The 26058-nt window shown below is 44.3% G+C and overlaps 1 protein-coding gene across 6 annotated transcripts in view; it reads right to left on the minus strand.

Moving 5' to 3' along the window:
* Positions 1 to 26058, minus strand: part of nr1h3 (nuclear receptor subfamily 1, group H, member 3) — a 521793-nt gene that overhangs the window by 267631 nt on the left and 228104 nt on the right. For 5 of the 6 annotated variants that reach the window (XM_078548804.1, XM_078548803.1, XM_078548806.1 and 2 more), the window contains one exon: positions 6818 to 6997. The exons of the other annotated variant lie outside the window; for it this stretch is intronic. In XM_078548804.1, coding sequence (XP_078404930.1) covers positions 6818 to 6997 — 180 coding nt within the window. The remainder of the gene's footprint in view (positions 1 to 6817; positions 6998 to 26058) is intronic. 6 annotated transcript variants of the gene reach the window in all.

Below are 26058 nucleotides of genomic sequence, written 5' to 3' on the forward strand. Positions count from 1 at the left end.
TCAGGATTCAATGACAGTCCCAATATAAATCACAGGACAATGCATCAGGATTCAGTGACAGCCCCAATGTAAATCACAGGACAATGCATTCAGTGTTAATCCCAGTGTTAAACACAGGACAATGCATCAGGATTCAGTGACAATCGCAGGGTTAAGCACAGGACAATGCATCAGGATTCAGTGACAATCTGAATGTGGAATACAGGACAATGCATCAGGATTCAGTGGCAAACCCAGAGGTAAAGACTGGAAAATGCATCAGGATTCATGGGCAGTCCAAATGTAAAACACAGGACAATTCACTAGGATTCAGTGACAATCCCCGCGTTAAACACAGGACAATGCATCAGGATTCAGTGATAATCCCAGTGTTAAACACAGGACAATGCATCAGGATTCAGTGACAATCTGAATGTTGAATACAGGACAATGCATCAGGATTCAGTGGCAAGCCCAGAGGTAAACACTGGAAAATGCATCAAGTTTCATGGGCAGTCCGAATGTAAAACACAGGACAATTCACCAGGATTCAGTGACAATCCCCATGTTAAACACAGGACAATGCGTCAGAATTGAATGACAATCCCAATATAAATCACAGGAAAATGCATCAGGATTCAGTGACAGTCCATGTTAAAAACAGTACACTGCATCCGGATTCAGTGACAGTCCCAATGTAAATCATGGGACAATGCATCAGGATATAGTGATAATCCCAGTGTTAAATCTAGGACAATGCATCAGGATTCAATGACAATCCCAGTGCTAAACACAGGACAATGCATCAGGATTCAGTGACAATCTGAATGTGGAATACAGGACAATGCATCAGGATTCAGTGGCAATCCCAGAGGTAAACACTAGAAAATTGATCAGGATTCATGGGCAGTCCGAAAGAAAAACACAGGACAATTCACCAGGATTCAGTGAAAACCCCTGTGTTAAACACAGGACAATGCATCAGGATTCAGTGATAATCCCAGTGTTAAACACAGGACAATGCATCAGGATTCAGAGACAGTCCAAATTTTAATCATAGGGCAATGAATCAGGATCCAGTGACAATCCCAGTGTTAAATACAGGACATTGCATCAGGATTCAGTGACAGTCCCAATTTAAATCACAGGGCAATGCATCATGATTCAATGATGATCCCTGTGTTGAACACAGGACAATGCGTCAGGATTCACTGACAGTCCCAGTGTAAATCACAGGACAATGTATCAGCATTCAATGATAATCCCCGTGTTAAACACAGGACAATGCATCAGGATTGAATGACAATCCCAATGTAAATCACAGGACAATGCATCAGGATTCAGTGACAATCCGAGTGTAAAGCACAGGACAATGCGTCAGGATTCAATGACAATCCAAGAAGTAAACTCAGGACCATGAATCACGATTGAGCAACAATCCCATTGTTTAACACAGGAGAATATGTCAGGGTTCAATGACAATCCCAGTGTTAAACACAGGACAATGAATCAGGATTCAGTGACAATCCCAGCAAATCCTGATGCATTGTCCTGTGATTTTCATTTGGATTGTCACTGAATCCTGACACATTGTCCTGTGTTTATCACTGGGATTTTCCCTGAATCCTGACGCATTGTCCTGTCCTTTAACGCTGGGATTGTCACTAAATCCTGACAATCCCAGTGTTAAACACCGTACAATGCGTAAGGATTCAGTGACAATCTCAATCTTGAATACAGGACAATGCATCAGGATTCACTGACAATGCCAGTGTTAAACACAGGACAATGTGTCCGGATTCAGTGACAATGACATTGTTAAACATTTGACAATGCATCTTGATTCAATGACAATCCCAATGTAAAACACAGGAAAATGCATCAGGGTTCAGTGATAATCACAGTGTTAAACACAGGACAATGCATCCGGATTCAGTGACAGTCCGTGTTAAACACAGGACACTGCATCCGGATTCAGTGTCAGTCCCAATGTAAATCATGGGACAATGCATCAGCATACAGTGATAATCCCAGTGGTGAAGACAGGAAAATGCATCAGGATTCAGTGGCAATCCCAGAGGTAAACACTGGAAAATGCATCAGGATTCATGGGCAGTCCGAAAGTAAAACACAGGACAATTCATCAGGATTCAGTGACAATCCACGTGTTAAACACAGGTAATGCATCAGGATTCAGAGACAGTCCAAATTTTAATCACAGGGCAATGCATCAGGATTCAGTGACAATCCCAGTGTTAAATACAGGACATTGCATCAAGATTCAGTGACAGTCGCAATGTAAATCACAGGACAATGCATCTTGATTCAATGACGATCCCCGTGTTGAACACAGGACAATGCGTCAGGATTGAATGACAATCCCAATGTAAATCACAGGACAATGCATCAGGATTCAGTGACAATCCCAGTGTAAAGCACAGGGTAATGCGTCAGGATTCATTGACAATCCCAGAAGTAATCTCAGGACAATGAATCACAATTGAGCAACAATCCCAGTGTTTAACACAGGACAATGTGTCAGGATTCAATGACAATCCTCATGTTAAACACAGGACAATGCATCAGGATTCAGTGACAATCCCAGCGAATCCTGATGCATTGTCCTGTGATTTAAATTTGGATTGTCACCGAGTCCTGACACATTCTCCTGTGTTTATCACTGGGATTGTCCATGAAACCTGACGAATTGTCCTGTCCTTTAACGCTGGGATTGTCACTGAATCCTGACAATCCCAGTGTTAAACACATTACAATGCATAAGGATTCAGTGACAATCTCAATCTTGAATACAGGACAATGCATCAGGATTCAGTGACAATCCCAGTGGTGAAGAGAGGAAAATGCATCAGGATTCAGTGACAATCACAGTGTTAAACACAGGACAATGCGTCCGGATTCTGTGACAATGACATTGTTAAACATTTGATAAAGCATCTTGATTCAATGTCAATCCCAATGTAAAACACAGGACAATGCATCAGGTTTCAGTGACAGTCCGTGTTAAACACAGGACACTGGATCCGGATTCAGTGACAGTCCCAATGTAAATCGTGGGACAATGCGTCAGGAATCAGTGACAATCCCAGTGTTTAATCTAGGACAATGCATCAGGATTCAATGACATTCCCAGTGCAAAAGACAGGACAATGCTCCAAGATTCAGTGACAATTCCAGTGTTAAACATGGGACATTAAATCAGGGTTGAATGAAAATCCGAGAAGTAAACACAGGACAATGAATCACAATTCAGTGACACTCTCAGTAGTAAACACAAGACAATGCATCAGGATACAGTGACCATCACAATGTAAAACACAGGACAATGGACCAAGGTTCAGTGACAATCACAATGTAAAACACAGGACAATGCATCAGGATTTAGTGGCAATCCCAGTATAAAACACAGGACAATGCGTCAGGATTCAGTGACAATCCCAGAAGTAAACTCAGGACAATGAATCACGATTGAGCAAGAATCCCAGTGTTTAACACAGGACAATGTGTCAGGATTCAATGACAATCCCAGTGTTAAACACAGGACAATGCATCAGGATTCAGTGACAATCTCAGCGAATCCTGATGCATTGTCCTGTGATTTACATTTGGATTGTCACTGAATCCAGGCGCATTGTCCTGTCTTTTAACGCTGGGATTGTCACTGAATCCTGAGCATCCCAGTGTTAAACACGGTACAAGGCGTAAGGATTCAGTGACAATCTCCATGTTGAATATAGGACAATGCATCAGGATTCAGTGACTATCCCAGTGCTGAACACAGGACAATGCATCACGATTCAGTGACAATCACAGTGTTAAACATTTGAAAATGCATCTTGATTCAATGACAATCCCAATTTAAAACACAGACAACACGTCAGGATTCAATGACAATTCCAATGTAAAACACAGGAAAATGCATCGGGATTCAGTGACAATCCCAGTGTTAAACAGAGGACAATGCATCAGGATTCAGTTAAAATCCCAGTGTTAAATAAGGGAAGTGCATCAGGATTCAGTGACAATCTCAGTGTGAAATATAAGAAAATGCATCTGGATTCCGTGTCAATCCCAGTGTTAATCAAGGGACAATGCACCCGGATTCAGCGATAATAGGCATAGTGTATAAGGAAGGAAGGGAAACAAGCAGTAGTGTCATGGAACATATAGATTAAAGAGGAGGAGGTGCTTGCTGCCTTACAGCGAATAAAGGTAGATAAATCCCCCGGGCCTGACATGATATTCCCTCGGACCTTGAGGGAGACTAGTGTAGAAATTGCAGGGGCCCTGGCAGAAATATTTAAAATGTCCTTAGCCACGGGAGGTGCCGGAGGATTGGAGGGTAGCTCATGTTGTTCCGTTGTTTAAAAAAGGCTCCAAAAGTAAACCAGGTAATTACAGGCCAGTGAGCCTGACGTCAGTAGTAGGTAAATTATTGGAAGGTGTTCTGAGAGATCGGATATATAATTATTTGGACAGCCAAGGGCTGATTAAGGATAGTCAGCATGGCTTTGTGTGTGGTAGGTCGTGTTTAACGAACCTTGTAGAGTTTTTCGAAGAGGTTAACAAGAAAGTAGATGAAGGAAAGGCTATGGATGTTGTCTACATGGACTTTAGTAAGGCCTTTGACAACGTCTCACATGGGAGGTTAGTTCAGAAGGTTCAGACACTTAGTATCCATGGAGAGGTTGTGAACTGGATTCGAAATTGGCTGTGTGGGAAAAGACAGAGAGTGGTAGTGGATGATTGCTTCTCAGACTGGAGGTCTGTGATTAGTGGTGTGTCTCAGGGATCTGTACTGGGACCATTGTTGTTTGTTGTCTATATCAATGATTTGGATGATAATTTGGTGAATTGGATCAGCAAGTTTGCTGATGACACTAAGATTGGAGGCGTTGTGGACAGCGAGGAAGGCTTTTAAAGCTTGCAGAGAGATCTGGACCAACTGGAAAAATAGGCCAGAAAATGGCAGATGGAATTTAATGCGGAAAAGTGTGAGGTGTTACATTTTGGAAGGTCAAACCAAGGTAGGACATACACAGTAAATGGTAGGGCACTGAGGAGTGCGGAGGAACAAAGGGATCTGGGAGTTCAGATACATAATTCCCTGAAAGGGGCGTCACAGGTAGACAAGGTTGTAAAGAAAGCTTTTGGCATACTGGCCTTCATAAATCAAAGTATTGAGTATAGGAGTTGGGATGTTATGGTGAGGTTGTATAAGACATTGGTGAGGCCAAATTTGGAGTATTATGTGCAGTTCTGGTCGCCTAACTACAGGAAGGATATCAGTAAAATTGAGAGAGTGCAGAGAAGATTTACTAGGATGTTGCCGGGTCTTAAGGAGTTGAGTTACAGGGAAAGATTAAACAGGTTAGGACTTTATTCCTTGGAGCGTAGAAGAATGAGGGGTGATTTGATAGAAGTTTACAAAATTGTGAGGGGTATGGACAGAGTAAATGCGAGTAGGCTCTTTCCACTTAGATTAGGAGAGATAAACACGAGAGGACATGGCTTTAGGGTGAAAGGGGAAAGGTTTAGGGGGAACATTAGGGGGAACTTCTTCACTCAGAGAGTGGTGAGAGTGTGGAACGAGCTACCATCTGACGTGGTAAATGCGGGCTCACTCTTAGGTTTTAAGAATAAATTAGATAGATACATGGATGGGAGAGGTCTAGAGGGTTATGGACTAGGTGCAGGTCAATGGGACTAGCGGAATAATATTTCGGCACAGACTAGAAGGGCCGAACGGCCTGTTTTCTGTGCTGTAGTGTTCTATGGTTCTATGATAATCCCTGCATGCAACACAGGACAATGAGTCACGATTCAGTGACAATCCCAGTGTTAATGACAGGAAAATGCATCAGGATACAGTGACAATCCCAGTACTAATCACAGGACAATGCGTCAGGATTTTGTGTCAACCCCAGAGTGAAGCAAAGGACAATGTGTCAGGATTCAGTGACAATCCCAGTGTTAAACTGGGGAAAATGCATCAGGATTCAGTGACAATCCCAGTATTAAACACAGGACAATGCATCAGAATTCAGTAGCATTCCCAGTGTTAAAGACTGTACAATGCGACAGGATTCAGCAACAATCCCAGTGTTAACAACAAGATAATGCATCAGGATTCAGTGACCATCCCAGTGTAAAACACAGGACAATGCGTCAGGATTCAGTGACAATTACAGTGTTAAACACAGGAAAATGCATCAGGGTTCAGTGACAATCTTAGTGTTAAATAACGGACAATGCATCAGGATTCAGTGACAATCCCAGGGTTAGAGACGATACAATGCGACAGGATTCAGTAGCATTCCCAGTGTTAAAGATGGTACAATGCGACAGGATTCAGCAACAATCCCAGTGTTAACAACAGGATCATGCATCAGGATTCAGTGACAATCCCAGTGTAAAACACAGGACAATGCATCAGGATTCAATGACAATCTCAGTGTTAAACACAGGACAATGTGTCAGGATTCAGTGACAATCCCATTGTTGAACACTCAGCCACATCTGTGGATACAGTAATAAATCCTCTCGCTCACAAAACAAGGACACAGCAATGCGCTCATATTAAATATCCTCACCCAAGTGTCAGGTCCTAGTCGCAATTAATCTTAAAACAACACCCAGGTGCCAGCTGCCAGTGATAATCCCAATGTAGATTTTCTTTTAATGTTCAGTGATGTTCCTGAATGCTTGAAGGATATTTGCAAACTTAACCTTTTGGGGAATCCTACACAGATCAGGACATTCAATGGCAAAGTACTCACATTTTGTTCATGCATCAGCTGTACCAGAGCTGGATCCCTACCTCAATGGTGGAAGTCTTGAGCAAAGCAATCTGATCTTCACGGGTGAGATCCAGGAACCCTGGCACCTGTTTTGCAAAGTCCACTATTTCCTGAACGGAGATGATTGCCAGTTCAGTGAAGTGTGCAAATCTCTGCTGTCTCATCTCTCGATTGTGCAAATCGACACTCTGCGGCCACGGCTATGGAACAAAGGTTGTAAAAAACGCTGACCCCATCAATGGGATAAAGGATGTAGGATATAGGGTTGGAGCAGTTACAGATAAGGACAAAGAAAAATCAAATGTAAAAATCCCCCACTAAATGAGGGTTCCTTTCAATGAGTTGAAAAGGAATCTGTGCGATCTAAGATTGGCAGGTAAAACAGTAAATGAACAAGGAGAAGATCATTCAGGTTGAAACTAGAAAGGAAGGGAATCCAAAGGTTTCTCTCTGAAAGCTATTATAATGAAAAAGAGACAGAAGGATAATTGGCAATGTTGATGATTCTGTAGAGAACCAAGTTGAATATGGAATGTCAAGACAAGATCTGAAAAGGAATTAAGAGGGGTAGACAGAGAGTGTGAGCGTAGATTCGAGGCTAACAAAAAAGGGAATTCAAAAGTCTTTAATAAACATAAATAATAAAAGGGTAGCCAAAGGTAGGATGGACCTCAAGGACATTGCATTGTGGAGCCAGAGGGCATGGCATATTAAACAGGTACTTTGCATCTGGCAGCTGTGGCTCAGTTGGTAGAACTCTTGCCTCAGTCCTAAACCATTGATCGTCCCATCACTCTCCATCCTCCAATCAGTTTCCAACACCCTCATTAGAAGAGCTGACTCCATCAGTGACAGGAAACATCTACAACAGGGACTTGGCCATATTAAGTCTACACTTGAAGTCAATGGACTCCCTTCACACAAGGTTAACCGCAGACCCACCAATTCCTCGCTCTATAACAACTACTCCCATTAAGAAGAATTAGCCTCCTGTACATTGATTCCACCTTGCCTAAACTACAACATGTACTCAAGTCAGCGGAGATAGAAATCCCACACATTACCTATGAAGCTGCTCTTCATTCTTCATATCCACAAAGACAAGAAACTATCTTACAACAAGTCAGGAATTTACAGCATACTATGTGATTTCGGACTTGTCTACACTGGGGAAACTAGCTGCAGCCTACACTAGCCTCAATGAACAACAAACCCAATTTAAGCACATCAAATGGGACAAATCAAACTACAGCTACTATCAAACACACTTAACTTAATAACAACCACATCAATTGTCCAACTCTGAACTTCACACACTGGTATACAAGACATGTCAGGGAAGCTATGGAGATCTACTAACACCTCCAAAACTAACACCTCAATGACATCAAGGAACACACTACCATCCATTCTACATAGTCAACCAACCAACAGCAAGAACGTTAACATGTATTGACCTATTGCAAACACATTAGCCTGATCCATGAGCAGCAAAGACCATCATCCACTATACATATAACTACCTCTTCCACTAGTTCCAGTCATTCCTCCAGGTGATGGGAGAGAGTGTCCTGAATGAAATGTCAAGACTTATTAGTTCTTGAAAAGAACCTTTTAAGGTGACAAATGATTTTTTCAGAACAAAATTTTACATGGTGTAACTGTAAATTTGTGTTCCTCAATGTTACTGCTCTTATCATGACAAACAACTTTGGATACGTGACTTCAAGTCTCTTTGAATCATTAATATAGATTGCAAATGGCTGAGACCTCAGCACTGATCCATGTGGAACTCCACAAGTTGCAGCCTGCCAACTTGAAAATGCCCTGTTCATTAATTAATCCGCCATCCATGCTAATATATTACCCCCTATAATATTCTTGGTCTCGTTGTGCTAACACAGTCTGCTGAGGTAAGGAAAATGTTAACTTTATTGGAACACATCTTACTGTGAGCTGTATCTTTCCATGAGAGAGCAAGATCATGTGACATTACATCACTTCCTGTGATGTATACTGTCTTATTAGCATATCACACAGTTACAATTAACCCTTTATATAATCTCCCCCACAAGTCTCTGACTCTCCCCATTACATCACATCTCCTCCCAAGTTCCTGATTCTCCCCATTACATTATATCTCTCTCCACCCCCACCCTATTTCTTCCCGCTCCCAGTGTCTGACTTCAATCGCTTTTCTTATAGGGACAATTGCTTGTGGTGGTTTCACTGGTCTACCTGAATGGGTCCTCAGCTGCTTTGGAGGAGATTGGGGATTTGAGTCCTGTGAGTAATCTTTCAGACTCTGCTCAGCAGAAGGAGAATTAATAGATGAATCAGGTTCACCAGTCTGGCAGTCGTCTGGATTGGTAGATGAATGCAGCATCTCTGGTCTTTTTGATTTGTAGATTACTGCTTTGACTATGTAGAAGGTTGCTTGTGTCTGGCAGCTAGCATTATTTGTTTAGATGAGATAGGACCTTGGGTGTGGTGTTTATTCACCATTTGTCCATAACAAACTTAGTCTCGGATCCAAACTGGCTCTCCTGGTTGGAGGTCTGGCAGGTTGTGTGCTTTGTGACGTTTGCCATAGTCCCACATCCGGCTGGAATGATACTCATCCTCCTTCTCCCTCATCTTGTTCGGCTCATCAGCTTGTACGCAGTATGAATGTGTGTGTGGGGGAGTAGGGAGTTCAGTTCTCAGCCATCTTCCCATGAGGAGTTCACATGGTTCTGGGCCATTTTGGAGTGGAGCTGAACAACAGTTCAGAACTGCAGGTGGATGTCATTGTTCTTCTTCAGCAATGTGTTCACTGTACACACTCCTCTTTCAGCTTCACTGTTGGCTTGATGGTATCTTGATGAGCTGGTAGTACGGACAAATCCATATGATATGGTGAACTGAAGTGGGTAACTCTGGGTCATCGTGAGCTAAAATATCAGGTGATACCAGCATCTCTTTGATTTTCTCAGAAGATCTCTGTTGTGCTTCCTCCCAGCACCCTGTATTGTCCTATCGTAACAGCTGATGTAGTGGCTCATTGACAACAGCTAAGTTGGACAGGAACTTTCCGGTTTGGTTTACTATACCCATGAATCTCTGGAGCTCAGTCACATTCCAAGGAGCAGAAAACCCCTTGATTGCTTTTGTCTTCTGTGGATCAACTCTGACACTGAATGCATCTGTGATATATCCAAAGAACTTGACAGTTAGTTGTGAGGGTTTGAACCACCGAGTCATAGAAATGTTACGGTGCAGAAAGAGGCCATTCAGCCCATCATGTCTGTGCCGGCCAAAGGGAGAAAAAATAAATTAGTCGCTCATTTTAATCCCACTTTTCAGCACCGGGTCCGTAGCCTTGCAGGTTATAGCACTTCAGGTACAGATCCAGGTACTTTTTAAATGAGTTGAGCATTTCAGCCTCAACCACCAATTTAGGCAGTGAATTCCAGACACCTACCACCCTCTGGGTGAAAAAGCTTTCCCTCATGTGCCCTCTAATCCTTCTACCAATCACCTTAAATCCCCCTGGTAATTGACCCCTCAGCTAGGGGAAACAAGGTTTTGCTGTCTACCCTAGGTCCTGTCTAGGCCCCTCATAATTTTGTACACCTCAATTAGGTCACCCCTCAGCCTCCTCCGTTCGAAGTAAAACAACCCCAGTCTATCCAATCTCTCCTCACAGCCACAATTTTCAAGCCCTGGCAACATCCTTGCAAATATCCTCTGTACTCTCACCAGAGTAATTATGTCCTTCTTGTAATGTGGTGACCAGAACCATACACAAAATTCCAGCTGTGGCCTAACCAGCATTTTATACAGTTCCATCATTACATCCCTGCTTTGTATTTCAATACCTAGCCCAATAAAGGAAAGCATTCCATATGCTTTCTTGACCACCTTGTGCACCTGTCCTGCCACCTTCAAGGACCTGTGGACATACACTCCATGGTCTCTCACTTCCTCAACCCCTCTCAATAACTTCCCGTTTATTAAGTATTCCCTTGCTTTTTTTGCCCTCCCCAAATGTATTACCTCACACTTTTCTGGATTGAATTCCATTTGCCACTTTTCTGCCCACTCAACCAAACCATTGATATCATTCTGGAGTCGACAGATATCCTCTTCACTATCAACCACATGGCCAATTTTTGTGTCATCTGCAAATTTCCCAACCATGCCTCCCACATTTAAGTCCAAATCATGAATATGTACAACAAACAGCACAGGCCCCAACATCGAGCCCTGTGGAACACCATTGGAAACCATTTTCCATTCGCAAAAACATCCATCAACCGTTACTCTTTGCTTCTTGTCATTGATCCAATTCTGGATCCAATCTGCCGCCTTCCCCCGTATCCCATGGGATCTCACTTTCCTGACCTGTCTGCCATGTGGGACCTTGTCAAATGCCTCACTGAAATCCATGTAGACATCTACTACACTACCCTCATCAATCCTCCTCAATTTGTATTTGTTGTTGAGTGTAAGTCCTGCTTTTTCTAGGTATCACAGCACAGTTCACAAACTAATGTTCTGACTGAGTGGATCCATAGATCAGGACATCATCCATGTGACATGTGACCCTATCCAGTCCTTCTAGGATGTTTGAAATTGTTCTCTGGCATCACACCAGTGACAGAAATCTACCAAAGCGTAATCTGTTGAAATAAAACCTCCCAAACGGAGTGATGAAGGTTGTGAGAAACTTAGACTCTTCATTGAAGAGTAGTTGCCAAAGACCACTATTTGCACCTAGCTTTGTGAAGATTGAACTCTTTCCCAATTTTGCTAAGGTCTTGATAAGGTGAACTTCGCTTTTAACTGCTTTGTTCAGCTGTGTAAGATCGATGCAAATTCTGATCAATCTGTTGGGTTTTGACACTGGGACCAGCTTGCTGGTTCTGTCAAAGGTGAAACAACCTCTTACTTCAACATAGGATCAATTTCCTCCTTCACCTTTGGTAAGAATGGGTGAGGAACTTTTCTGGGTGCACTCAGACACACTGGCAAGTTTCAGGATGTAGTGATGTGGTATGTTGCCTTCAGCTTTCCTAGTCCTATGAACAGCTGTGGAAATTCAACTCTGAAGTTTTTACACTGATCTCGGCTTTCCAGTTCCTCTGCTCTGCAAATCAGATGTAAGTCAGTACAGGCTTTCCTGTTTAAGGGTGAACAACTCTGATTCAGGATTGCACACAAGGGTTCTCTTATTGATGGGAGGGTTATGTTCAGTTGTTCTATGTCCTTGAGTTCTATCCCTCCCGGATCAGCATCAGAAAGAACCAAAACGGCTGTGTCTAACTTAGAAGTTTGTCTTATTTTCCACAACTAAATTATCAACACTCCAGAAGTTTTCACTTGGTTCCTGGATCTCTCCAAGGAAAGACATCCCAATTTCATGGGTATTTTCTATTTTATGGATCCTGCCACCTTTTGAAGGCTTTTCTTGCTGCATTTTCTGTACAGACTCATTGCTGTGGCACACAGCTTTAAAGTGGCCCTTCTTTCTGTAACAATGGCATTCAGCCTCTTTGGCGGAACAATTTGCGTACCTGTATTTTTTCCCACCACATTGATTACAGTTACCTGGGGCAGTTGATGGACTCTGTGCCTGCTTTCCCTTTTTTTTACATCCATCTCTCCACTTTTAAATTGAACACACTCCACTGAGCTGGTTGTTTTTGGGATATAGTTCTCCCCGTAACTGCAAATCACCACTGACCTCAGCTTGTCTGCTCAGTTGAATTGCCTTTAAGGTTAAATCATCTCTCAACTGCAAGTGGTCAGACAATGCTTCATCCAAGGCTCCAACAACAATTCTGTCTCTTATTAGTTCATCTTTTAAGCTGCCATATTTACAATTCTCTGCCAGTCTATACAGTTTGTGGATAAACATCTCAATACTTTCCCCTGTGGATATACTTGTTAAATTTAGCCCGCTCTACAATGGTACTCTTTCACAGATTGAAGTAGGCATTAAGCGCTTTTATTATTTCATTGTATATAGCTTTCTCTTTGTCAATCCTTTGCCTGATGAGGATATTGTCTGCACAGGTAGCCATTGCATACAATAGCAGACTGACCTGTTTGCCGCTTGGCTTCACCACAAGGCCTGATGCCGTGTGATATCTGACAAATCTTCAACACCAAGTCGGCCACGCTTCTGCCTGGTTGAGACCTGTAACCTGTTCAAAGCTTTCCAGTAATGGCAGAGAATTTTCCATACTTATGCTTTCACTCGCTGCCACCAAAAAATGTTCTTGCTATTGTTTAGGCGAATACAGGTTATTTACTGAGCCTGCGGAGGTATGAAAACTAACTTTATTGAAACATCTCTTACCGCAGGCTGAACCTCACTACAAAGTTGTACAAAAGAGCAAGATCATGTGATATTACATCACTTCCTGTGACATTAATGTCTTATTAGCATATCACATAATTAGAATTAACCCCTTATTAACTCGATGAGCCATTACCTTGCATATTAACCTTATCTGTGACAACTTATTAAATGACTTTTGATGAGTTTGTCATGCCCAGTGAGTGCATGTCCTATTCACAACTTCAAAGATAGACTGTGTTCACATTGATGCTTCTGGAACTGTCTTTATTTTTTTAAATGGGCAGTCTTAAAGTGGCTAAGATGGCTGCCAAGGTCAGGTGACTTTTGCAATTTCTTCCTCAGTCCTCCAGAACGTTCCTGATTGAATATCTCTAGGCAAAATTTTATGGGAAGGCCATATTTCTCCCCTCACTTCCGGAGAGAAATTTGGTGCTTCTCCGACTGACATTCAACAAGGCCTCCCTGCAATAATAAAGCACTGCTGACAGCGTGAAGGAAGTGAGAGTGGGACTGCAGCTCCACATTGCGAGAAAGTCTCACCCTCAAGAGCCTGCCAGCCGATCAGATTGGCTGGCAGCTCTAGCAGTCCCAGCAGTGCCAGAACTCAGTGTACACTGCTGGGACTACAGGTAGGCCTCAGGATGGAAAGGTCATGGATCCCGGAGCAAGGTAAAGTGGAAGTGGTGCTTGGGCAGCCTAGGGAGGTGGGGCGCATGTTTTGGAGGCCAGGTGGGGAGAAACAAAGTAAGGGATAACATCTGGGGGGTGTGTGGGGGGGATGGTGGTGGAGGTGCCTCTCTTGGGCACAATACATCCCAAAAGGATGTCCCCATCTTCCTTCCTGCCTTTTAAGCAATTTGCCTCAAAACAAAAAGCCTTCCCACTCCCATTCGCCTGCCCTCACCAACCGTTTTTGGCATTGGCAGCTTAATATTCAGGTCAATTGACTTGGTAACAAGTTCAATTGCCTGTTAAGTATTCAAAAACAGCAGACGGAGTTTGGCAGACTGCCCACCTATCATATTTTGTGGGGCAGGTCAAGGTTGGTTGGGAAGGTTGTGGGCTTGATGGGTGGGTTCGCCACTCATCATGTTTTATATGATCCCTGCTGGATCCCAGAGGGGGGGGCTGTAAAAATGGCAGGGAATTGGCCCTTTGAATGGAGATACCCAGATGGAACCTATTTGTGGAATTTACAATTGTTATTGTTTGGTGATTTTTTTTTTATTCGTTCATGGGATGTGGGCATCGCTGGCCAGGCCAGCATTTATTACCCATCCCTAGTTCAGAGGGCATTTAAGAGCCAACCACATTTCTGTCATTCTGGAGTCACATGTAGGCATTGAGCTTGTTACCAAGCCAATTGACCTGAATATTATGCTAAATTGGCATAGTTGGGCAGGAGTGGGCAAACTGTGGCCAAACTGCTTAAAAGGCAGGAAGGAAGTGGGGTACATCTTTTGGGGGGCTAGACTCCCTCCCACTGAGGAGCGGAAGACCCATTGTGGGACACCTTGTTGAGCGTCAGTTAGAGCAGCACCGACTTTTCTTCTTGGTGGAGCGGGGGGGGGGTGGGGGAGGGGCAGTGGAGTGAGCAATACCTCCCACCACTGTAAAATTTAGCCACATGTCTCCAAATGTCCTAATAATGAGCTGGGCAGAAACCAATTCATCCTGACTAACTGTGAAGAACCCGTCCATTATCTCCATTGCAAAGCAATAGCTGTCAGCTTTAAGCCATTCTGGGTGGACAATAGCAGTTGACCATGTGACCAAAACTGGTTTGAGATAATATGTCTTATTATCTAAAGACCCAGAAAGACCTGGGCAGTCTGCAGGGATGCCAAAAGCTGCAGAATTGCTGCAGTAAAAGGCAGTGTCATCCATGCCATTAAGAACCTGCTGGCTGTGAAAATATAAGCTTCTCAGCCTGGTGTCTTTTCTCTGAAAAGGTCTACCAGTGCAAAACCTAACCTTCTGGTAAGGAAGCCACAAGGAACCAACTTCATGATCTGCTGAGAAGCCATCTCTTCTAGGAAACCCTGAAATAATCCCGATATTTGACTCCAGCTATTTGAGTTCATCTAAGCTACAGTTCAAGACTGGAAAAGACTCTTTTCTTTACTGGGCCCACCACCACTGTCCTTCTGGAATGAGCCAGATACATGAACAATGAACTATTCTTTTGGTTTACAACTTGTGAACATATGTTATTCTCTTGAACTGTATATTTCTTCTGTGTGTGAGCATGAGTGGTGTAACGTTTAGACTTTCAGGGTGAAGGTGTGAACTTTATTATTTAAGCCCACGAAGGCTTGCTGCTGTTATTTAAATTGATCACACACTCCAGGGGCTAAGAAACACACAGACACATTGATTCGGACAGTAAGGGAAGGGAATTGAGGCTTACAGTTTATCTTTCCTCCCCTATCTGTAACAAGTTGCAAAAGGTGCTGAACATTGTGCAATTATCACTGAACATCCCCACTTCTGGCCTTATGATACGGAGAAGGCCATTGATGAAGCAGCTGAAGATAGTTGTGATAGGACACTACCTTGACTATACCCTGGAGGTGAAATGAGAGGCCTCCAAAAACAGAAAATGCTGGAAAACTGTTCTTTTTGCCACAGATGCTGCCTGATCTGCCGAGTATTTCCAGCATTTTCTGTTTTTGTTCCATCTTCCTCTGTGCTAGATATGACTCCAACCAATGGAGAGTTTCACCCTAATCCCCATTGACTTCAGTTTTGATAGGGTTCCTTGATGCCACACTCAGTCAAATGCTGCCTTGATGTCACTCTCAGCTCAACCTTGGAGCTCAGCTCTTTTTTTGTCTGTGTTTGAATCAAGGCTGTAACGAGATCTGGTGCTGAGTGGTCCTGGTAGAATCCAAACTGAGCATCAGTGAACAGATTATTACTGTGTAACTGTTGCTTGATAGCACTGTTGATGACACCTTCCATCGTGTTGGATTTGTCCTGCTTCTTGTGTACAGGACACACCTGGGCAATTTTCCACATAGCTGGTTAGATGTCAGTGTTGTAGCTATACTGGAACAGCTTGGCTAGGGGAGCGGCAAGTTCTGGAGTATGTCTTCAATTCTATTGCCGGAATATTGTCAGGGCCCTTTGCAGTATCCAGTGCCTTCAGCCGTTTCTTGATATCACGTGGAGTGAATCAAATTGGCTGAAGACTGGTAACTGTGATGCTGAGGACCTCCGGAGGAGGCTGAGATGGATCATCCACTCAGCACTTCTGGCTGAAGATTGTAGCAAATACTTCAGCCTTATCTTTTGCACTGATATGCTGGGCTCCTCCATCATTGAGGATGGGGATATTTGTGGAGCCTCCTTCTCCAGTGAGTTGTTCAATTGTCCACCACCATTGACGACTGAATGTGGCAGGACTACAGAGCTTAGATCTGATCCATTGGTTGTGGCATCACTTAGCTCTGTCTATCACTTGCTACTTATGCTGTTTGGCATGCAAGTAGTCTTGTGTTATAGCTTCACCAGGTTGACAGCTCATTTTTAGGTATGCCTGGTGCTGCTCCTGGTATGCCCTCCTGCACTCTTCATTGAACCAGGCTTAATCCTCTGGCTTGGTGGTAATGGTAGGGTGGGGGATATGCTGGGCCATGAGGTCACAGATTGTGGTTGAAAATAATTCTGCTGCTGCTGATGGCCCACAGCACCTCATGGATGCCTAATTTGGAACTGTTCTTTGTCTATCCCATTTAGCACGGTGGCCAGGCCCCACGATACAATGTATGGTATCCTCAGTGTGAAGACTGGACTTTGTCTCCACAATGACTGTGCAGTGGTCACTCCGACCAACACTGTCATGGACAGGTACATCTGCGGCAGGCAGGTTGGTGAGGATGAGGTCAAATAGGTTTTTCCCTCTTGTTGGTTCCCTCACCGCCTGCCGTAGTTCCAGACTGGCAGATAAGTCCTCGGTCGGTAGTGGTGCTACCGAGCCACTCTTGGTTATGGGCACTGAAGTCCCCACCCAGAGTACATTCTGTGCCCTTGCCACCCCCAGTGCTTCCTCTAAGTGGTGTTCGACAGGGAGGAGCACTGATTCATCCATTGCTGGTAATCAGCAGGAGGTGTCCTTGCCCATGCTTGACCTGATGCCAGATGACTTCAATGTTGGGGACTTCCGGGCCCACACACTAGGCGGAATTTGCCGTGCCCGCAGGCGTTGGGAACTCTGTGGCGCCTGCACACTACATTCGCAGCAGTGACCAGCACACTGCAGGCACCAGTAATGTTTCCAGGGAGTGTGAGGCCGGACCATCACTTTGGTCTGAAGGCTGCACAAAGCACAGGGAAGAGGCCCTGGACAGAGACACCTGCCTTTATCTTGTGCAGAAAGGTTTCACATCTGAGTGACAAGAACACTGCTCATCAGAACAAGGAGCCACAGGCAGGGAGACATTTTTGGGGGTTTATTGACAGTAGCAAACAGTATGTAAAAGTGATCAACACCCCGGCCTGCTTTTGGGGTCCTGCTGTGTGGCAATGACACCCTCCTCGGCCTGTAGAGCGGGAGCTGCTGGGATCACAGGAAGCGGGGATTTGGATGGGCCGGACACTCCCGGAGTCACCTGGGTGGATGGCCCCGGAGTGTGCACCTGCTGATCCTCCTCCCTATAGGTGCCCGAGGGCCCCTGCCTGACTCTGTGAGCGGAAGGGGTAGTTGGAGTGAGATTGAGCTGCCCAGCACCCCTCTCGCATACACACTGCTGGAGCCCAACTATGGTGTCAGCGATGGAGTTCAGTCCGTGCAGGAGTGATGTCCTGGAACAAGATCTCAATGGCGGCCGCAATCTTGCCAGTGTTGACCTCGGTGCGTTGCAATGCCGGCGCTATCACCTCATACTGAAGACGGACGGACTCCTCTATCGTGCCTTGCAATCTGAGGAGTGCAGCTGATGTTCCTGAGCTTGCCTTTGCAGCTCCAGCAACTGTGACATGACCGAGTCAAGATGTTCATCATCTGACTCAGACACAGCAACGTTCTGGCCTCCAGTAATTCCTCCGAGTGCCAGATACCTGGGAAGTCCCTGCCGCCGCCTGCTGTGGATCAGAAAGCGTGATGTGGTCACCAGATTGTGATCCTGAGGCTATTCCAAAGCTTGGTCCCACCGAGGTGTGTGTCTCTGCACTGGTGGGGGATGTAAGTGAGCGCTGTGACGGGACTTCAGGGAGAGTACCTTCAGATTCCTCCTCAGAGGTTTCTTCAGGGCTTGATTGGAGGCCCTGGGTCATGGACTCTGTCGGCTGTTTGGCAGATGTGCTGTGAAAGCAAGGAGAGATAATTAGTGCATGGCAGTGGCCTGTGAAAGAGGACACATCACTCACAGCATGGTCGTCTGATGGATGTTGCACTGCTGGATCCTCACTTGGTAGAGCAGCGCTGACCTCACCGTCAGCACAGGAATGGTCCTGGTCATCACCGGCCAGCTGGATGGCTCTGTTTTCAAAGTCTGTGAGGGCCTTGATTTCAGGCATTCACCCTCCAGTCTGCAACCTCTCTATCTTCTTGTGAGCCAGTTTGTCCTGCATGGATAGAGATGGGGAGAGTGTATCAAGATGCCTGCCGGGCCAGATGACAAGTACGCCTGGTCTGTGTGGGTGCTGAGTGGTCTCATGGGCAGGATGAAGATAATGAAGGTGAGTGTGGGAGAGTGAATGGTGGTGTCCCTTGAAATGGTAGTGTGAGGGCCATGTGGCTGAGTGATCGGTTTGTGAGTGTGAGAGTTGGAAGAGATGAGAAGAGTGACTTACCCTGGCGGAAAGGAGGAGATCATTCAACCTCTTGTGGCACTGGGTGGTTGTCCTCTTTTTTAGGGCATTAGCACTGACCACCACTGCCACCGCCTTCCAAACCAGACTGGTAGTGCAGCACTCCCTCAGTACTCACCCTCTGGCAGTGCAGCACACCCTCAGTACTGACCCTATGACAGTGCAGCACTCCCGCAGTACTGACCCTCGGACAGTACAGCTCTCCCTCAGTACTGGCTCTCCACAGGGCAGCACTCCAATGTTCCCAGAGTCCAAAGTATATGACCAGTGGAAAAATGAAATGGATATGTGGACACAGGTTCATCCTTACCATGAACGCTAAATCAAAGTGAACTGTCTTGTGAGATTGATCGCCAGTTAGATAGTGATGAAAGTTTGGACTTTCTATTAGAGTTCTTGGATGAAATCTTCAAAAAAGTCTTTCTACACTAATATATAGTAAGGAAGGAGAGGTTTATTAAAGACAAAATGATGGAGAAATGTTTAGGGAACAGACTTGACACCAGTGAAGTTTCTTACTGGCCTCCTTTATCAGTGGCAAGTTCAGCGACAAGTGTGAAGATAAGGTCATGAATCCCATAGCTGAAAGTCCTTTTGGCAATGGACTCTGTAAAAAGAACCGTGTGGTGATCGAAAAGATTTTAGCTTATCAGCAGACTGCAAGGCCAACCCTGTGATTGCTGCCATCTAGAAGGACAAGAGCAGCAGATAGATGGAAACACCACCACTTGGAATTTCCCCTGTTCACTGATGCCCAGTTTGGGTTCCGCAAGGGCCACTCAGCTCCTGACCTCATTACAGCCTTGGTTCAAACATGGACAAAAGAGCTGAACTCCCGAGGTGAGATGGGAGTGACAGCCCTTGACATCAAGGCAGCATTTGACCGAGTGAGGCATCAAGGAGCCCTAGCAAAACTGGAGTCAATGGGATTCAGGGGGAAAACTCTCTGCTGGTTAGAGTCATACCTAGCACAAAGGAAGATGGTTATGGTTGTTGGAGGTCAATCCTTTCAGTTCCAGGGCATCACTGCAGCAGTTCCTCAGAGTAGTGCCCTAGGCCCAACCATCTTCAGCTGCTTCATCAATGACCTTCCTTCCATCATAAGGTCAGAAGTAGGGATGTTCGCTGATGATTGCACAATGTTCAGCACCATTCGCGCCTCCACAGATACTGAAGCAGTCCATGTCCAAATGCAGCAAGACCTGGACAATATCCAGGCTTGGGCTGACAAGTGGCATATAACATTCATGCCAAACAAATGCAAGGCAATGAGCATCTCCAACAAGAGAGAATCTAACCACCACCCCTTGTCATTCAATGGCATTACCATCACTGAATTCCCCACTATCAACATCCTGGGGGTTACCATTGACCAGAAACTGAACTGGACTAGCCATGTAAATACTGTGGCTACAAGAGCAGGTCAGAGGCTAGGAATCCTGCGGTGAGTAACTCACCTCCTGACTCCCCAAAGCCTGTGGACTAGTGACAAGGCACAAGTCAGGAGTGTGATGGAATACTCTCCACTTGCCTGGATGAGTGCAGCTCCAACAACACTCAAGAAGCTTGACACCATCCAGGACAAAGCAGCCTGCTTGATTGGCACCACATTCACAAACAATCAGTCTCTCCACCACCAATGCATAGTTGCATAGTAACAGCATGTGTACCATCTACAAGATGCACTGCAGGAATTCACCAAGGCTCCAAAGACAGCACCTTCTAAACCCACGACCACTACCATCTAGAAAGACAAGGGCAGCAGATGGATGGGAACACCACCACCTGCAAGTTCCTTCCAAGTCACTCACCATCCTGACTTGGAAATATATCGCTGTTCCTTCACTGTCACTGAGTTAAAATCCCTCCCTAACAGCACACACCACATGGACTGCAGCGGTTCAAGGAGGCAGCTCACTACCACCTTCTCAAGGACAACTAGGGATGGGCCATAAATGCTGGCCTAGCCAGCGAAGCCCATATACCATGAAAGAATAAAAAAATCTGACAATTGCCTTGGCATGGGTGATTCATGCAAAGAAGGCTGGTAATTATCAGGCAAGTAACTCACTTCCTGACAAAGCCAGTCCACCATTTACAAGTCACAAGTCAGGAGTGTAATGGAATACTTTGCACTTGCCTGCATGAGTGTAGCCCTAACAACATTGAAGAAGTTTGACACCGTCCAGGACAAAGCAGCCTACTTGATTGACACCCCATTCACCACCTTCAACATTCACTCTCTCCGCTACTAACGTACAGTGGCAGCAGTCTACAAGATACACTGCAGAAATTCACCAAGGCTCTTCAACAGCACCTTTCAAACCTGTGACCACTACCACCTAGAAGGACAAGGGCAGCAGATAGATAGGAACACCACCACCTGGTCTTTCCCCTCCAAGTCACTCACCTTCCTGACTTGGAAATATATCACCGTTCCTTCACTGTCGCTGGGTCAAAATCCTGGAACTCCCTCCCTAACAGCACTGTGGGTGTACCTACACCACATGGACCGCAGCGGTTCAAGAAGGCAGCTCACCACCACCTTCTCAAGGGCAATTAGGGATGGGCAATAAATGCTGGCCCAGCCAGAGAAGCCCATATCCCGTGAATGAATTTTTAAAAATAGGCTGAGTTCTCAGAGAAAATATGGGGAGCTCTGAGGCATCATTGAAGTCTATCTTAAACAAAACTTAATTCAGGAGATTTGGTGAATTATTAAAGAGAGGTTCCTAGGGAATGGAAAGGCCCTGGAATGGTAATGGGATATGATGATAAGACAGTACTTATAAAACATGGCAACTAACCTAAAAGTTTCATTACCCATGATTAATTGGAATGACTTACAAAATCTCGGACTCTGAGCAGCTGATAGAAGTAAATGAGGCACCTTGTACCTCAAGTGCTCATGTGTTTTGTAATGAAGGTCCTTGAGGTACAGAATACGGTAGATCATGGACTGGATAGGGTAATGGTGAGTGATCATGACATAGGACATTCAAAGGCCAGTTTCCCAGAGTGGATACTTGGGTAACATATAGAGGGGTGCAGTGAATAGAAGGAAGCAACAATTGTGGAAAGTGCAGAAAAAGATTTAAATATTGGTTGAATGTTCAGGATGAGGGCCAAGAAGTGAGGCTCATGGACTTAAAGAATGGGGTGAAAGAGTGGAGATTAAGAAAGTGCAGAGCAAGTACAGATAGTGGGTCCCGTAGTGACTCTTGCATCAGAAAACAATCACATATCAGAGGAAGGCCCACCAATAGGGCAAAATGGTGACCTCGCAATAGTAGTCCTGGCAGACTTAAAAATGCAAATAGAAGCTATTGCTTGAATAGATTAGACAATGAAATAAAGGCCACAGAATAGTCTTAGAACAGAGCTAGAGACAGAGGTCCTCATGATTTTGATGATGATGACTGCCAATAAACCAGAGGATAAACTAATTAGGCAAAACAAAGGGAAATAGATAGCTGGAGAAAGTTTAGAATTTATTCTAAGGTTCCGGACAGGGGGCAACCAGTCTTGTAACAGAAGATTTGTCCTAGTTAATTAGAGTTGTGAGGTTAGTTGCTAGGGGCTTTGAAGAGTGACGGGGGGGAGGGGGAGACATGTTTGAGTGGATTTTCCCACAGCTGGAAAATTAATCTTAAATCTTTTTAGTTATTTTGGGCACATATTCATGGGAGTGTAGGTCATGGACATAAAAACCACATTTCTATAGGGTGATACTTTTCAGAGAGGAGTGTTTCTGAAACCGCCCAAAGGTACAGTCGATGCAGAAGGGAAACAATGGAAACTAAACATATATGTCTATGGTCTGAATGATGATGTTTCCTAGGGCGTGGTATTCATCAGTGAAATAAGTTTTGCTGAATATTGGTTGTGAACAACTAAAAGCAGATCCTGCAATGTTTTATTTGTGTCATGAAGGAAAACTTTTTGAATCTCATGACGCATGTTGATGATTTCTTATGGGTTTGTATAGTAGAATTATGAGAAGTATTAAATGTTTGAATAAGAATAGGGTAGAATTTAAAATTGGCTCTCCTGGCTGGACTGCCACATTTTACTCTCCTGTAAACTTGAGGTCATCCAAAACTCCGCTGTCCCTGTCTTGCCTTATAGCAAGTCCTGTTCCACTATCACCCTCTGCTTGCTGACCTACATTGGCTCCCAGTCAAGCAAAGTCTTGATTTTAAAATTCTCAGCTTTATTTTCAAACTCTCCATGGTCTTGCCTCCTCCCTATCTCTGTAATCTCCCCCAGCCCCACAGCCCTCTGAGATATCTGTGCTCATCTAATTCTAGCCTCTAGTGCATCCCCAGTTATAATTGCTCCACCACTGACGGCTGTGGTTTTAGTTGCCTAGGCCCCAAGCTCTGGAATTCTCTCCTTATACAGGGGACAAAGTTTCAGAATGGGGGAAGGCAACATAGGACTGAGATGAGGAGGAATTTCTTCACTCAGAGAGTGGGAAATCTTTGGAATTCTCTACCCTAGAGGGTTGTGGAGTCTCAGTCATTGAGTATGTTCGAGACAGAGATCGATAGATTTCTAGATACCAATGACATAGAGGGATGCAGGGGATAGTGCAGGAAGATGGTGTTGAGGGAGAAGATCAGCCATCATCTAACCAAATGGCTGAGCAGGCTCGAGGGGCCGAATAACCTACTTCTGCTCCTTTTTCCTATTTTCCTACACTTCTCCACCTCTCTGCCTCACTTCCTTTCAGACACTTCTTAAAACTGACCTTTTTACCTCTGATTAATATGTCCTTTTGTGGCTCGGTATTATACTTTGTTTTATGATGCTCCTGTGAAGCTGCTTGGGATGTTTCCTTACATTAAAGGCACTATATAAATATAAGTTGTTATTGTGGGATGTTTAAATACTCTGGTTTAAATATTAAACAGAATAAGTCTATAATAACTTTAAATCGACAATCCAATTTAGAGAACGTTACTCCCATTCCAGTTAATGTTCCTCAGTCCTAACAAAAAGATTATGTTTTATATAAAGAAGAGACAGAACAATTGCAAAGCTTGATTGGTCAGCTGACCTGGTTGGGCACTCAGATTACACCAGATGCTATTTTTGATGTGTTGGAGTTATGATGATGAAACGTCCTAAATTTGAGAATGTTTTGAGGGCAAATAAAACTTTGAAAAATTTAAATAAAGGCGGTAGTGTGTTCCAACTCCCTCAGAAAGTCTAGTTGCTGTGGCAAAATACACTTGTCCATTCATGTTGTAGTCTGGAGCTATGGTGGAAGCTGCAACTTTCTTTCCATCACGTGGCTGACCAGGTATCTCTCCCGCTCTTACTGCTGCCAGTGGTGTGTGATGGAAAGATTTATAGGCTGATACTCAGCCTGTTTGGCTGGATTACGAATGCACTTTCCTTGACCATTAAGTCCTTGGGCAGGACTTGAAACCAGTGCTTCTGGCTTCGAAGCAGGGATGCTACCCACTGCACCACAAAATCTCCTCAGAAGTGGGGAATCTAGAGGAAATCTAGGAAGAGAAATCTGACAAAATCTCAGAAGAAGTGGAGATGGTTGAGCCAAAGAATGGGATGGAAAATGAGAGGCAGGAGATACTGGAAAGGCTGGCTATGTTTGGAGTGAATAAGTCACCAGGTCCAGATGACTTGCATCCCAGGTTGTTAAAGGAGATGGCGAAAGGGTTTGTCACAATGTTCCAATCTTCCCTAGATATGGGAGGTGCCAGAGAATTGGAGAGTGGCAGGTGTGACACTCTTATTGAAGAAAGGGTGTAAGGACATTCCAACAGCTACACGTCAGTTAGTTTAATATCAGTGATATAAAAGCAAAAAACTGCGGATGCTGGAAATCCAAAACAAAAATACCTGGAAAAACTCAGCAGAAGTGAAATATATTCACCTCTCTTCTATTTTTACTTAGTTCTGTTGAAGGGTCATTCAGACTCGAAACGTTAACTGTGCTCCTGTCCGCAGATGCTGCCAGACCTGTTGAGTTTTTCCAGGTATTTTTGTTTTTGAGTTTAATATCAGTGATAGGTAAGGTTTTAGAAACAATAATCAGGGGAGAAAAATCAACAGGCACTCGGAGAGGTTTGAGTTAATTAAGGAGAAACAGTACAGATTTGTAAAAGGTAAACTGTGCTCAATTAATCAAAGTGATTTTTTGATGAAGTAACAGAAGGTGAAGGGAATGCAGTACGTGCTGTCTGTATGGAATTTAAGAAAGTCTTTGACAAAGTACGACATTAAGGCTTACGTAATATAAGGATCAGTGTCAGCTTCCATAAAAAATTGGCTTAAGGATAGAAAACAGTGAGTGATGGTAGATGGTTGGTTTTCAGGCTGGAGGATGGTAGACAATGGTGATCCCTAAGGTTCAGAGCACTACTTTTTAAATATTTATTAATGACTTGGATCTTGGAATATGAGGTAAAATTTCAAAATTTTCCAATGATACCCAAACTTGGAGGAGTGAAAAACAGTGAGGATGATACCAATTGCCTGCAACAGGACAGGCATAGGCGAGCAGAAATGGGCAGACAAGTGGCAGATACAATTTAATACAGAGAAGTGTGAGGTGATGCATTTTGGCAGAAGGGATAAGGAGAGGCAATATATGCTTAATGGCACAATTCTAAAGAGTGTACAGGAACAGCGAGGCAATGGGAGTTCATATGCATCGATCTCTGGAGGTGACACAACATATTGAGAGAGTGGTTAGCAAAGGATATAGGATCTTGAGCTATATAAATAGAGGTATTGAGTACAAAAGTAGGGAAGTTACACTGAACTTTTATAAGGCTCTGGTTAGGTCACCACTAGAGTAAAGCATCTGGGCACCAGATTGTAGGAAGGATGTGAGGGTCCTTGAGAGGGTGCAGGGGAGATTTACCAGACAGTTCCAGGGATTAGGGATTTTAGCTACAAGGTTAGGTTGGAGAAGCTGGGGTTGTTCTCCTTGGAGCAAAGGAAATTGAGGGGAGATTTGATAAAGGTGTATAAGATTATGACAGGTTTGGATCAGTTAGAAAAGGAAAAACTCTTCCCATTAGCTGATGGTACAAGGACGAGGGGACACAGATTTAAGGTTTT

The sequence above is a fragment of the Cetorhinus maximus genome, chromosome 9 (assembly GCF_964194155.1).
Source record: "Cetorhinus maximus chromosome 9, sCetMax3.hap1.1, whole genome shotgun sequence".
NCBI lineage: Eukaryota > Metazoa > Chordata > Chondrichthyes > Lamniformes > Cetorhinidae > Cetorhinus > Cetorhinus maximus.